The sequence below is a fragment of the Etheostoma spectabile genome, chromosome 21 (assembly GCF_008692095.1).
Source record: "Etheostoma spectabile isolate EspeVRDwgs_2016 chromosome 21, UIUC_Espe_1.0, whole genome shotgun sequence".
NCBI classification, from domain to species: Eukaryota; Metazoa; Chordata; class Actinopteri; order Perciformes; family Percidae; genus Etheostoma; species Etheostoma spectabile.
The window spans coordinates 7739787-7755322 of record NC_045753.1 but is presented as its reverse complement, the minus strand read 5'-3'; the positions used below and the strand labels follow the sequence as shown (position 1 = coordinate 7755322).

At 42.6% G+C, this 15536-nt stretch overlaps 1 protein-coding gene and 1 pseudogene across 10 annotated transcripts in view; both read left to right on the top strand.

Annotated features, from left to right (window-relative positions):
- The window catches only part of LOC116671589 (histone acetyltransferase p300-like), a 12737-nt pseudogene extending 6022 nt beyond the window's left edge, over positions 1–6715 (top strand).
- A 2100-nt stretch (positions 6716–8815) lies between these two features.
- ep300a (EP300 lysine acetyltransferase a) overlaps positions 8816–15536 on the top strand; it is a 31734-nt gene continuing 25013 nt past the window's right edge. For 5 of the 10 annotated variants that reach the window (XM_032501986.1, XM_032501989.1, XM_032501988.1 and 2 more), the window contains exons 1-6: positions 8816–9342; positions 11261–11925; positions 13041–13208; positions 13539–13869; positions 14684–14803; positions 15037–15276. In XM_032501986.1, the coding sequence (XP_032357877.1) occupies positions 9249–9342; positions 11261–11925; positions 13041–13208; positions 13539–13869; positions 14684–14803; positions 15037–15276 (1618 nt within the window). In that variant the 5' untranslated portion in view covers positions 8816–9248. The remainder of the gene's footprint in view (positions 9343–11260; positions 11926–13040; positions 13209–13538; positions 13870–14683; positions 14804–15036; positions 15277–15536) is intronic. The other 5 variants (XM_032501992.1, XM_032501993.1, XM_032501985.1 and 2 more) reach the window with 4 other exon arrangements.

The window sequence follows — 15536 nt, the reverse complement described above, 5'->3', positions numbered from 1 at the left end:
AAGGAAAATCCCAAATCCATTGCACGTGGAGGTGTTGATGCCCAGGTCTCCAAGTTTGGCTATTAACTTAGCCGGATGACAGTGTTGAATGCTGAGCTGATGAACAGTTTCGTGCATAAGTGTTCTTATTGTCCAGATGTTAGCCAGAGTGCTTGCCATGGAAACTGCATCCTCTGTGCTCCATTGCTACGGTAGGCAACTGGTCTGAGCCAATGTTGATGGTAGCGAGTCTTTTAGGTGTGCCAGGACCAGCCGCTCAAAGCACTTCTTACGATGGTTGTGAGTGACAGGGCGGTAGTCGTTAAGGCCCTTCGGGCTGGATGTTTTGGCACTGGCAACACATGGAAGTGCATTAAAACATGTTGGTACAGCTGCTTGGTCAAGAGACAGGTTGAAGATGTCTGTAAAAACCCCAGCGAGCGCTCCGCACATCCCTGAGTACGCGTGCAGGGATGTTATCTGGTCCAGCAGCCTTGTGCGTGCTGATCCTTATAGCATGAGATGTTATATACTATGATATGCGCTTATGGCCTGTCCATAGCGCAATTCATAGATATATCTCTGATTAGTGTCATGATATTGTTATGATTAGTGTCATGATTCACTGATGTGGTTATTAAACAATATGCAGGTTTTAGTGAAGCCTTCATATAGTTTTTTCATGTGATGGAATGCCACTTTTGAAGCGTCATTGGTTATGACACTTCCCTGCAGCCACATAGTAAAAAAGTATCCAGAAGATACAAGAGAATTTTATAGAGAAATTTAGATAGACCTCTGATTGTAATCTATGAGCAACCAAAGTTTTTTATCTCACCAAGATGGACTTAGGACCTGGGGGCCTAGTGGCTAGTGCTGTGATAAACATCAAAGAGTTAAAAAAAACTACCCTGTTCAATTAGGGGAGCATTTCTTAGAGGAGAGGCATTTCTATTCTTACTTTTTACTATGCGTCAATTGAGTTCAACCTGCAAAATATTGTCAGGATGATTTGTTGTAGTAACCACAAATGGGAAGAACAAAACAAAGTATAGAAGCTCATGTTATTTTCAAACAATGACTATAATCATGTATATTTTACACTCCTAATATGTCATTTACAACTTAAAAATTAAAAATCTTAAAAATCAACACAGTATGCATCCCCAAAAGGTCTAAATCAAAAGTTTTAGAAAGTTACATTACATTGTGCCTCTCTAGCTGTAAATCCCACTGTTCCCCACTGCTGCTGAAAGAAAACACATTTGTTTTCTCTTTCACTGCTGATAAACTGCTTTTATCCCACTGGACAGTCCCATGAATTGGTGGCCAACACATTCAGATTCACAAAACTTTATTCAAAATTGTAAAAAGATGAATTGAAAACATAAAACCATGCTGACCATGAACAAATGTGGAGCAGTACACTATGATGTAGTGTAGGAATGCAACTCCTCTTGTGCGGCTGTAAGCGCAGGTTTGGAAGAAATGTTGGCTTTTTGACTGGTCATTGCTTTCAGTAGGTAACAGACTGCATGATTATGACACTTTCCTCCGTAAATTATCAGTGTGATCCATAGAGAAGTTAAGACTTGAGTAGCAAATGTACATTTACATGTGGAATACTTCTAAACATAAGTGGTAAAGGCTGATGGTACTAGAACAAGACTATTACTTTTGACTGAGGGCTTGAGTGAGACTGACCATGGAGCCAAATTGCAGGTCACCATTGCCTATGAGAAGCAAACAATCAAAATAGGCAGATGGACTTAGTATGAAATTTAATAAATGTCAGTTATGTAATCAGTTTCACCAAGTATTTCCACTCATGCATACATTTTTCTGTGTTTGTGAATGAACCACTTTGGTCACTGCACTAATGTTATTTCTCTCTTTTAATAGTAGGCTACTGGCAGCAAAACTGGCAATTATATCACTTCATTAAGATACATGAACATAATCCAACTTTAATCTTTTCAACTAAACCTCACCAAAAAGCAGTGCAAGTTCAGTTGCTGCATGGATACATTTCATGATTATTAACTATTGTTTTTTTCTTTACATGCATAGTCCAGCAAATAGCATTACACTTTATTCACTATGCAGCTGCACATCTGTCCTACATATATATATTATATATGTTTTTTTTAATTTATTTGCTCCCCGCACTTTATACCCGCTGCACCACAGCTCCACCATCACTTCGCAGGCAAACGAGCCTTTCTGCCCGACATTATCTCCATCCAGCCTCGCTGAAGGAGGTTGAAATGACGGATGCAACCATGGGAGAGAGACCCGGGATAGTTTTTTACATCCGAAGAGCTGTGTAAGTTTAGAGGAAGTCGCTGCGTGTGTCTCCCTCTTAACTTTCACCGACCCCCTCCTCTCCGCTGCAGAAAATTATAAAGAACAAAAAATCCGACGAGGGAGGGAGGGTGTTGATATACGCCGAGCTGAAATCGAGAGGCGAACCCGGGAAAGAGGAGTAATTTGTACACTGGACTTTCCCCCTCTTAGTCCCCCAAAGGAGGGAAAAGTCGCAATATGGAGACGAAAAGGAATGAGCTTCTAAGGGCGTGAAAACGTCTGCAATTGTGGATACTTTATATATTTTTATTTCGAAAAAATATGGCCGAGAACGTTCTGGACCTGGCCCGCCTTCCAAAAGGCCTAAACTCTCCTCTCCGGCACTTTCCGCCTCCGCCAGCGATGAAATGGTAAGTTTATTTTATATCATTTCTTACGGTGTTATTCGTTAAGTTTATTGCTTATCAGCGGACTGAATTTACTTGAAAGAGAAAAGACGCGGGATTACTCTTCTGTTTTTGTCGTAGCTTGCTAATGTGCTTCCTAGTAGTGATTGTGTGTCGGACGTGAAAGAGCTCCCCCAGCTAAGCTCGCATGCTACAGCCATTTTAGCTGGAGGTAGCTCTGTTAGCAAAACGCTGGGCTAGCTAACTGAATGCGGATCCTCATCTGACGTCCCGTGTCTAATGGCTACCTTAGCCGGCTGATAATAAACGCCATGCCATTCCAACTTATGATGAATTGTTGGTTTCTTACAGTTGTGCCAAATTGACATTCAGATACAGCAACCCCATTCTGTGTTTGAGTTTCCAAGGCTTCAAGCGTCTAAAGCATCTGTTGTGTTGCCCCATCAAAACTCGTACCTTTTCCCAGAACTAACGTTAGCTACAGTGAATAGTGTTGGCAAGCGGTGGTTGTCTATGTTGGCGAGGCATGCCTTATGGAAGAGCAAATTTGGGCCCCGGGTCGACTGATTGTTTAGCTTATTTGCCATTGTTGGTGTTGTTTTTTGTGATGGCGTGTGACAGCACCTGGAATAGTGGCCTGAACGCAAAACTGTGGCAGCGGACAGCGCCATGTCCTGCCACTGGGTTATTAACCAGCGAGTCAAGTTAGCAAGCACATACTGCTGCAAGCATCTGCTCCATTTTATCACTTAATCATCATTTTACCATGAACAGCTGCATCTTGGGCTGTCACATCAGTCGGTTGCCCGTTGCAGTCAGCATCTGTGGACAGGACATTTAAGGTTGTCATCCAGACGTTTACACATTTACATTACCTTGCATGCTATTTTTCAATGATCCTTACAGTGCTGTCAGAAAGGATCTGTACAGGAATGACATTTATTGCACTCAAAGTTATTTGTGACACTACCATGCAGTGTGTGTTGTGTGTGTGTGTGTGTGTGTATATTTAAGTTGAGAAACAAAAGTATTGACAAACTGATAAGATTGGTATGAAAATTGGTAAAGGTTCTGGATTATATTATACCCTGTGCTTGTACCTTCAAAGAGCAGTTGGAAATCATGTTGCTGCTGATTACAGTTTTGTTAATATTCAATTAGGTTAATAAACCAGGACCTGCAGTATTGTGTCATTGTAGTTTAATCTTTGATATGGTCACAATTCTAAGAAATGACTATGTCAATTACAAGTGACAATTAGGACTAAATTAGATTCTGTACTTTTTAATTGCAGGGTTTTTGGTCTTTATGTCCATCAAAAAGAAAAGAAAGATACGTGATGGACACATGTATCTTATTTGACTGCCTAAGCTGTGTGCTGTTGAACTCACTCAATACAGACTTACACAGTGAGTGTGCGTCCTAGACTTGGCTCCATTTGTGGCGTTACTTCTATGTCCGTGGTCCCTTGTCTGTACAAACCTGTCTTTGCAACGCGTTGAATCACTTTACCAGTCAGGGATTCTTTGTGTGAGCAACCATGTGAGCGGGTGTGTTTGCAATGTACGTTTGTGCATGCAGTTCTTCTGGATCTCACCTGAAACTTCGTGCTCACTTGTGTAATTATTCTTGGTGGCATGTTATTGATTTCTGAGGAGAAATTGTCCATACACCTCTAAACAGCTTTTTATCAGTTTTTATTGCAAACGGGCAATTGCATTTTCTCAGTCATGCTGAAGAAATGAGGGATACACCAGGTTAACATAGCTGTGGCCCTGTTTGTCTTCCTCTCACATTTCCCTGTTTGTCTCCCATCTCATGACTCTTCTGCCTAACTTTGCTTTCTTCTCCTTTTGATTTTGGCTCACTGTTTGACTTGGAGCATGATCCCCAGACGAGCTCATCAGCTCTAATGAACCGCCTGTCAATGGTGGGGACCTCAGCCAATTGCACACCACTCTGGAGGAGGACCTGCAGGCTGGGTCCTGAGGAGGCAGTGGAGTTGCAGGAGGAATGGGACTTGGACTTGGACGGACGGCCGGATGCGGTTGCCAAGCACAAACAGCTGTCCAGCTTTTGCTCTCGGCACCCACCTCGGGCCAACAGGGACACCAAGGAGCCATGGGCAGCCCGGAGGCCCCACCACCATGGGGCAACACTGGCCAACATGAAGGCATCCCCTGGCCAGGGCCTCCACAGATGATGGGCCAGGGCAGCAGCACCTCTCCCCTCAGCAGCAAGCCAAACATGCAGCACAACAGAATGCTGCAGCTGGTAATGATGGGTGGCATGAACAGGGCCATGAGGGAGCCAGCAGAAAGGCAACAATGGACAACAGCACAGGCATGATTGGGCCCCAGGTGTATGAATGCTCTCCCAGGATGGGCTTTGGGAATCAGGGATGGGTGGCAACGGCAACCTGTTGGCCGAGACCCTACAGCAGCAGGGAGCTGGGGGTCAGGCCGGGATGAGAGGCCAGCAACCTGGAGCAATGAACAAGGTAGCGACTCCTTCAATTATAGAAATGTGTTTTCAACTGCAAGTGGTTTGACATCATTTATTTTTAAAGTTTGATGGAATTTATATGTATAAGAATTGTAAATTCAATTTGGTGAAAATATAATCTGCATTTTCAAGTTTGAAACAGAAACATGGACTAATTTAGCAAGCTTAGGTATATAACTAATAAAGGCATCCTTACCGGCATTTCATCACTTAGTGGAATCGAGAATAGTTGATAACGGCAAGTTTTTCCACATGATTGATTGTAGTAAAACCTATTCATAAAGTAGATTAGCTTTAGTTTTTCCTTTAACTTAAGCTACTTTTCTGCGGCTGTAGTTTGGTTCTCTACCAGAAAGAATGCTTATTTGTATACAACTACAAAAATAGTTGGGTCCGCGACTGTCTGTATTCTACCAACCCATGGCAATGCACAGCACATTTATGCTTGGAGTTGAAGTAGCAGAAAATTGTTCTGCTTGTGTTGACAGTCCCACAGGGTGACAGTAAAATGTTGCATGGCATGCTGTGAATGTGGTGGAGACACTGATGTTGGATTTTGCCATAGAGCTCAAATAGTGAAAGGGTTTACAGGTTTATGTGAGCAGTAAAAGAGAATGCGTGGAGGAAAGGCAGGGGTATTGATGATTGTAAATAAGTGATTTATAAAGAAAGCGAACTATTTCAGATTGCTATGAACACCTGCTGGCTACTGTTACTCTATTGATGTTAAGTTGTGGTTTGCATCATTTTCAAATCATTTTTTAATGATTTAATTACATATGACTTGATTTGATTTAGAAGTACATTTGCTCTTTTCATTAGTGGGTAACTTGTGTTCTTGAGCAGTAGAAAGCGCAATAGTATAAGCATGTTCTTTTGGGGTGGAATGTTGTGGCTTTGGAGGAGTTCATGGGTGTGAGTCCTGCTCAATTAATGGCTCAGATTATCTTGGAGAGACAACATAGTTAATGTGTTACTTTGCTGATGTATCGTTGTCACTCTCTTATACTCTTCATACCTTTTCATCATTCTAACTGACTCCCTGTCTCTCTCTTCTGCTTTTTTTACTCCTAGATGGGATGATGGGGAACCCAGGGGGCCCTTTTGGAAGTCCATATGCAGGGCAGGGTAATCAAGGTCTGGGAGGCGCAGGTGGCTGGGCCCTCAGCTCCCAGAACAAAGGTCCATGCCCAGTTCACCGTGCAAAAAACCACCCATGCAGGGGATGCTGCCATGGTAGGGAACATACAACTTGCTGAAAAAATGTACAATAATTACCTTTACCAGTGGCAGATTTAATTATTTCCCTTATCTCTATAATCAATTTCCACTCTCATCCTCTTTTCCAACCGGGTGTCTACCTTTCCTCCCCCTCCCCACTTAAGATCCTCTCAGGTCTCCAAGTTTGGCTATTAACTTAGCCGGGATGACAGTGTTGAATGCTGAGCTGATGAACAGTATTCGTGCATAAGTGTTCTTATTGTCCAGATGTCCAGATTGTGCCAGAGTTGCCATGAAACTGCATCCTCTGTGCTCCATTGCTACGGTAGGCAAACTGGTCTGAGCCAATGTTGATGGTAGCGAGTCTTTTAGGTGTGCCAGGACCAGCCGCTCAAAGCACTTCTTACGATGGTGTGAGTGACAGGGCGGTAGTCGTTAAGGCCCTTCGGGCTGGAGTTTTGGCACTGGCACATGGAAGTGCATTAAAGCATGTTGGTACAGCTGCTTGGTCAGAGACAGGTTGAAGAATGTCTGTAAAAACCCCAGCGAGCTGCTCCGCACATGCCCTGAGTACGCGTGCAGGGATGTTATCTGGTCCAGCAGCCTTGTGCGTGCTGATCCTTATAGCATGAGGATGTTATATATCTATGATATGCGCTTATGGTCCTGTCCATAAGCGCATATCATAGATATATGTCATGATTAGTGTCATGATATATGTTATGATTAGTGTCATGATTCACTGATGTGGTTATTAAACAATAATGCAGGTTTTAGTGAAGCCTTCATATAGTTTTTTTCATGTGATGGAATGCCACTTTTGAAAGCAGGTCATTGGTTATGACAACTTCCCTGCAGCCACATAGTAAAAAAGTATCCAGAAGATACAAGAGAATTTTATAGAGAAATTTAGATAGACCTCTGATTGTAATCTATGAGCAACCAAAGTTTTTTATCTCAACCAAGATGGACTTAGGACCTGTGGGGCCTAGTGGCTATGTGCTGTGATAAACAATTCAAAGAGTTAAAAAAAACTACAACCTGTTCAATTAGGGGAGCATTTCTTAGAGGAGAGGCATTTCTATTCTTACTTTTTACTATGCGTCAATTGAGTTCAACCTGCAAAAATATTGTCAGGATAGATTTGTTGTAGTAACCACAAATGGGAAGAACAAAACAAAGTAATAGAAGCTCATGTTATTTTCAAACAATGACTATAATCAGTGTATATCTTTACACTCCTAATATGTCATTTACAACTTAAAAATTAAAAATCTTAAAAATCAACACAGTATGCATCCCCAAAAGGTCTAAATCAAAAGGTTTAGAAAGTTACATTACATTGTGCCTCTCTAGCTGTAAAATCCCACTGTTCCCCACTGCTGCTGAAAGAAAACACATTTGTTTTCTTCTTTCACTGCTGATAAACTGCTTTTATCCCACTGGACAGTCACCATGAATTGGTGGCCAAACACAATTCAGATTCACAAAACTTTATTCTAAATTGTAGAAAAGATGAAATTGAAAAACATAAAACCATGCTGACCATGAACAAATGTGGAGCAGTTACACATATGATGTAGTGTATGATGCAACTCCTCTTGTGCTGCTGTAAGCGCAGGTTTGGAAGAAAATGTTGGCTTTTTGAACTGGTCATTGCTTTCAGTAGGTAACAGACTGCATGATTATGAACACTTTCCTCCAGTAAATTATTCAGTGTGATCCATAGAGAAGTTAAGACTTGAGTAGCAAATGTACATTTACATGTGGAATACATTCTAAACAATAAGTGAGTAAAGGCTGATGGTACTAGAACAAGACTATTACTTTTTTGACTGAGGGCTTGAGTGAGACTGACCATGGAGCCAAATTGCAGGAGTCACCATTTTGCCTATGAGAAAGCAAACAAATCAAAATAAGGCAGATAGGACTTAGTATGAAATTTAATAAATGTCAGTTATTGTAATCAAGTTTCACCAAGTATTTCCACTCATGCATACATTTTTCTGTGTTTGTGAATGAAGCCACTTTGGTCTACTGCACTAAATGTTTATTTCGCTCTTTTTAATAGTAGGCTACTGGCAGCAAAACTGGCAATTATATCACTTGCATTAAGATACATGAACATAATCCAACTTTAATCTTTTCAACTAAACCTCACCAAAAAGCAGTTGCAAGTTCAGGTTGCTGCATGGATACATTTCATGATTATTAACTATTGTGTTTTTCTTTTACATGCATAGTCCAGCAAATAAGCATTACACTTTATTCACTATTGCAGCTGCACATCTGTCAGCTACATATATATATATATATATGTTTTTTTTTTAATTTATTTGCATCCCCGCATCTTTATACCCGCTGCCACCAGCAGCTCCACCATCACTTCGCAGGCAAACGAGCCTTTTCTGCCCGACATTATCTCCATCCAGACTCCGCTGGAAAGGAGGTTGAAATGACGGATGCAACCATGGGAGAGAGACCCGGGGATAGTTTATTTACATCCGAAGAGGCTGTGTAAGTTTAGAGGGAAGTCGCTGCGTGTGTCTCCCTCTTTACTTTCACCGACCCCCTCCTCCTCCGCTGGCAGAAAATTATAAAGAACAAAAAATCCGACGAGGGAGGGAGGGGTGTTGATATACGCCGAGGCTGAAATCGAGAGGCGAACCCAGGGAAAGAGGAGTAATTTGTACACTGGACTTTCCCCCTCTTAGTCCCCCCAAAGGAGGGGGAAAAGTCGCAATATTGGAGACGAAAAGGAATGAGCTTCTAAGGGCGTGAAAACGTCTGCAATTGTGGATACTTTATATATTTTTATTTCGAAAAAATATGGCCGAGAACGTTCTGGACTCTGGCCCGCCTTCAGCCAAAAGGCCTAAACTCTCCTCTCCGGCACTTTCCGCCTCCGCCAGCGATGGAAATGGTAAGTATTATTTTATATCATTTCTTACGGTGTTATTCGTTAAGTTTATTGCTTATCAGCGGACTGAATTTACTTGAAAGAGGAAAAAGACGCGGGATTACTCTTCTGTTTTTGTCGTAGCTTGCTAATGTTAGCTTCCTAGTAGTGAGTGTGTGTCGGACGTGAAGAAGAGCTCCCCCAGCTAAGCTCGCATGCTAACAGCCATTTTAGCTGGAGGTAGCTCTGTTAGCAAAACGCTGGGCTAGCTAACTGAATGCGGATCCTCATCTGACGGTCCCGTGTCTAATGGCTACCTTAGCCGGGCTGATAATAAACGCCATGCCATTCCAACTTATGATGAAGTTGTTGGTTTCTTACAGTTGTGCCAAATTGACATTCAGATACAGCTAACCCCATTCTGTGATTTGAGTTTCCAAGGCTTCAAGCGTCTAAAGCAATCTGTTGTGTTGCCCCATCAAAACTCGTACCCTTTTCCCAGAACTAACGTTAGCTACAGTGAATAGTGTTGGCGAAAGCGGTGGTTGTCTATGGTGGCGAGGCATGCCTTATGGAAGAGACAAATTTGGGCCCACGGGTCCGACTGATTGTTTAGCTTATTTGCCATTGTTGGTGTGTGTTTTTGTGGATGGCGTGTGACAGCACCTGGAATAGTGGCCTGAACGCAAAACTGTGGAGCATGGACAGCGCCATGTCCTGCCACTGGGTTATTAACCAGCGAGTCAAGTTAGCAAGCACATACTGCTGCAAGCATCTGCTCCATTTTATCACTTAATCATTCATTTTACCATGAACAGCTGCATCTTGGGCTGTCCACTCAGCTCAGGTTGCCCGTTGCAGTCAGCATCTGTGGACAGGGACATTTAAGGTTGTCATCCAGACGTTTGACACATTTACATTACCTTGCATGCTATTTTTCAATGATCCGTACAGTGCTGTCAAGAAAGGAATCTGTACAAGGAATGACATTTATTGCACTCAAAGTTATTTGTGACACTACCATGCAGTGTGTGTGTGTGTGTGTGTGTGTGTGTGTATATATTAAGTTGAGAAACAAAAGTATATGACAAACTGATAAGATTGGTATGAAAAATTGGTAAAGGTTCTTGGATTATATTATACCCTGTGCTTGTACCTTCAAAGAGCAGTTTGGAAATCATGTTGCTGCTGATTACAGATTTGTTAATATTCAGATTAGGTTAATTAAACCATGGACCTGCAGTATTGTTGTCATTGTAGTTTAATCATTTGATATGGTCACAATTCTAAGAAATGACTATGTCAAATTACAAGTGACAATTAGGACTAAATTAGATTCTGTACTTTTTAAATTTGCAGGGTTTTTGGTCTTTATGTCCATCAAAAAGAAAAAGAAAGATACGTGATGGACATCATGTATCTTATTTGACTGCCTAAGCTGTGTGCTGTTGAACTCACTCAATACAGACTTACACAGTGAGTGTGCGTCTCTACTGACTTGGCTCCATTTTGTGGCGTTACTTCTATGTCCGTTGGTCACCTTGTCTGTACAAACCTGTCTTTGCAACGCGTTGAATCACTTTACCAGTCAGGGATTCTTTGTGTGAGCAAACCATGTGAGCGTGTGTGTTTGCAATGTACGTTTGTGCATGCAGTTCTTCTGGATCTCACCTGAAACTTCGTGCTCACTTGTGTAATTATTCTTGGTGGCATGTTATTGATTTCTGAAGGGAGAAAATTGTCCATACACCTCCTAAACAGCTTTTTATCAGTTTTTATTGTCAAACGTGCAATTGCATTTTCTCAGTCATGCTGAAGAAATGAGGGATTACACCAGGTTAACATAGCTGTGGCCCTGTTTGTCTTCCTCTCACATTTCCCTGTTTGTCTCCCATCTCATTGACTCTTCTTGCCTAAACTTTGCATTTCTTCTCCATTTTAGATTTTGGCTCACTGTTTGACTTGGAGCATGATCTCCCAGACGAGCTCATCAGCTCTAATGAACCAGGCCTGGTCAATGGTGGGGACCTCAGCCAATTGCACACCACTCTGGGAGGAGGACCTGCAGGGCTGGGTCCTGGAGGAGGCAGTGGAGTTGCAGGAGGAATGGGACTTGGACTTGGCGGAGGCCAGGATGCGGTTGCCAAGCACAAACAGCTGTCCGAGCTTTTGCGCTCAGGGGCACCCACCTCGGGCCAACAGGGACACCAAGGAGCCATGGGCAGCCCGGGAGGCCCCACCACCATGGGGCAACACTTGGCCAACATGAAGGCATCCCCTGGCCAGGGGCCTCCACAGATGATGGGCCAGGGGCAGCAGCACCTCTCCCCTCAGCAGCAGGCCAACATGATGCAGCAGCAACAGAATGCTGCAGCTGGAATGATGGGTGGCATGAACAGGGCCATGATGGGAGCACAGCAGAAAGGCAACAATGGACAACAGCAGCCAGGCATGATTGGGACCCAGGTGATGAATGGCTCTCCCAGGATGGGCTTTGGGAATCAGGGGATGGGTGGCAACGGCAACCTGTTGGCCGAGACCCTACAGCAGCAGGGAGCTGGGGGTCAGGCCGGGATGAGAGGCCAGCAACCTGGAGCAATGAACAAGGTAGCGACTCCTTCAATTATAGAAATGTGTTTTACAACTGCAAGTGGTTTGACATCATTTATTTTTAAAAGTTTGATGGAATTTATATGTATAAAGAATGTTGTAAATGTCATATTTGGTGAAAATATAATCTTGCATTTTCAAGTTTGAAACAGAAACATGGACTAATTTAGCAAGCTTAGGTATATAACTAATAAAGGCATCCTTACCGGCATTTCATCACTTAGTGGAATCGAGAATAGTTGATAACGGCAAGTTTTTCCACATGATTGATTGTAGTAAAACCTATTCATAAAAGTAGATTAGCTTTAGTTTTTCCTTTAACTTAAGCTACTTTTCTGCAGGCTGTAGTTTGGTTCTCTATCCAGAAAGAAATGCTTATTTTGTATACAACTACAAAAAGTAGTTGGGTCCGCGACTGTCTGTATTCTACCAACCATGGGCAATGCACAGCACATTTATGCTTGGAGTTGAAGTAGCAGAAAATTGTTCTGCTTGTGTGATTGACAGTCCCACAGGAGTGACAGTAAAATGTTGCAGTGGCATGCTGTGAATGTGGTGGAGACACTGATGTTGGATTTTGCCATAGAGCTCAAAAGTAGTGAAAGGGTTTACAGGTTAGGTATTGTGAGCAGTAAAAGAGAAATGCGGTGGAGGAAAAGGCAGGGGTATTGATGATTGATAAATAAGTGATTTATAAAGAAAAGCGGAACTATTTCAGATTGCTATGAAACACTCTGCTGGCTACTGTTACTTCTATTGATGTTAAGTTGTGGTTTGCATCATTTTCAAATCATTTTTTAATGATTTAATTACATATGACTTGATTTAGATTTAGAAGTACATTTTCTCTTTTCATTAGTGGGTAACTTGTGTTCTTGAGCAGTAGAAAGCGCAATATGTATAAGCATGTTCTTTTGGGGGATGAATGTTGTGGCTTTGAGGGAGTTCATGGTGTGAGGTCCTGCTCAATTAATGGCTCAGATTATCTTGGAGAGACAACATAGTTAATTGTTACTTTGCCTGATGTATCGTATGTCACTCTCTTATACTCTTCATACCTTTTCATCATTCTAACTGACTCCCTGTCTCTCCTGCTTCTTTTTTACTCCTAGATGGGGATGATGGGGAACCCAGGGGGCCCTTTTGGAAGTCCATATGCAGGGCAGGGTAATCAAGGTCTGGGAGGCGCAGGGCTGGGCCCTCAGCTCCAGAACAAAGGTCCAATGGCCCAGTTCAACGTGGACAAGAAGAACCAGCCCATGCAGGGGATGGCTGCCATGGTAGGGAACAAATACAAACTTGCTGAAAAAATGTACAATAATTATCTTTACCAAGTTGGCAGATTTAAGTATTCCCTTATCTCTCATCTCTTTCCACCTACCTTTCTTCCCACTGCACCACTGTACTGCTCTGTGTTCCCTGTTTTTTTTTTTTCACTTACTTCAATGTTGTCCTTATTGTATATCAAACACCGCCTCCTCTTCTTATTCTGTTCTTCCTATCGCCTCTCTACTTCCTGTTACCTTCTACCTAACCTCTCCCGATTTCGTCTTTATGTGCTGCTCTTGTCTCATTCACATCTTCTTATTCCTTCCTTCTTCACTTACCAGGGCTCCCAGCAGTCACAAACGGGTGTGGGTGGTCCTTCTGGTGCCCCTGTGGGAGGAGCCCCAGGGATGGTGCCCAATGCTCAGGCAGGTCTGGTGGGTCCCGGTACGCAGGTTTCTGCAGCGTCTGCTGCTGCCGGAGCACCACCCACAGCTGACCCTGAGAAGCGCAAGCTGATCCAGCAGCAACTGGTACTCCTGCTCCATGCACACAAGTGCCAGCGGCGGGAGCAAGCCAATGGTGAAGTCCGGCAGTGCAACCTACCCCACTGCCGAACTATGAAGAACGTCCTCAACCACATGACTCACTGCCAGGCTGGCAAGTCCTGTCAGGGTGAGTTTAAGGGATGCTGCATGCTCTTGCACACGGTGGATAGATATGATGTGTCCCTGTGTTTGAGAAGCAGGCATGTTACTGAGACATTCGTGCTAACAGTTATTTTATCTTTTAAATTATTATAAACAAACCTAGTGAGATCACAAGCAGCCTGTATTTATCCAGGTAACGTTGTTTGTGTTGACTGACTCTGTTAATTGTACTACATTGCTATAGAGCTCTGTTGTCATCGGAAAATACTAGTCAAACATTAGGTAGCCGTATCGGTTGACTTATTCCTTTATTACAATCCACATGGCCAACGTAGTTCATTTTGAAACCACTGATTATCGTGATTTACTTTCTATAGAGAAGCTCTGTCTTGGGCAGATGTCACCGTGCCTGCTCAGCGATTGAGGTTCAGCGTTGACATTGATATCTATTCTGAGGTTGACGAGCTGAGAGTAATTAACCACACTGGCTATAATCTTACTATTGAAGGAATATGTCACCTAATGCAACAGTATAGCTCTTAGGCAAACAACGCAGGAGACTTAAGATATTAATGGTTCTGACTACACAGACAATACTTGTAAGTATACTGGTAATTAGTTTTGGGTATTAGTTAAAGTAATAGATAACACAAGCATTAAGTTAACTTCATAACAGCTTTCTGTGTCAGCACCTCTTTTTTCAGTAACAGGCAGGCCTCTAATTTTGTTTAATCTTATTTTGCCATGACCTCTTTTTTTCATTCTTGTTCTCCTGCCTCTTTTCACTCCCTCATATACCTCTGTGTTTCCTTACTCTTTTTGTCCTTTTTCATCCTCAGTTGCTCACTGTGCATCGTCAAGGCAGATCATCTCTCATTGGAAGAACTGCACGCGACATGACTGTCCTGTCTGCCTGCCACTGAAGAATGCTGGGGACAAGAGGAATCCGCAGTGTGAGTGTCTGTATCTGACCAAACAATGTTATACATTATTTTTCTTCACGCTGAACTGTACACTATATATGTATTTATTATGTATTAGTGAGCTAAACACAATTCATAGTGAACTAAACGATAATATGATTTACAGTATGAGGTTTGCATAAATATTCATTCACAGGGTTTTCTTATATTATATTTACAGATCAGATGCATTATTAACACTCTCTTCTCCTCTTTTTATGTCCACACAGCTCTACTCGGTGCGGCCGCTGCAGGTCTGGGCAGCTCTCTTGGGGCAGTACCCGGTGGCCAACCAAGTGCTCCCAACCTCAACCCTCCGAGCCAGATTGACCCCAGCTCCATAGAGAGAGCCTACGCAGCCCTGGGCCTCACCTACCAGGGCAACCAGATCCAGGTTCAGACAGCCCAGTCCAATATGTCCAACCAAGGCTTGCAAGGCCAGGCTGGCATGAGGCCTCTGAACCCAATGGGTGAGTTAGGTTTCATGTCCACTTGCTTTACTCTAAAGAAAGACATGCCTTCCTCTGTTTCTGATAGCACTGAGGGCTCAGCATTTTTCCAGAGCCCAGACATTTTAGAAATTAAGAGAATTGTATATAGAGTTAAATCTTTTAACCCTTGTATTGTCTTCCCGTCAAAATTGAAAATCAACACTTTTGTTGATGCTTTTTATCGATTTGACAAAAAATGTTTTTCTTACAACACTTTTGACATTTTCAACACTACATAA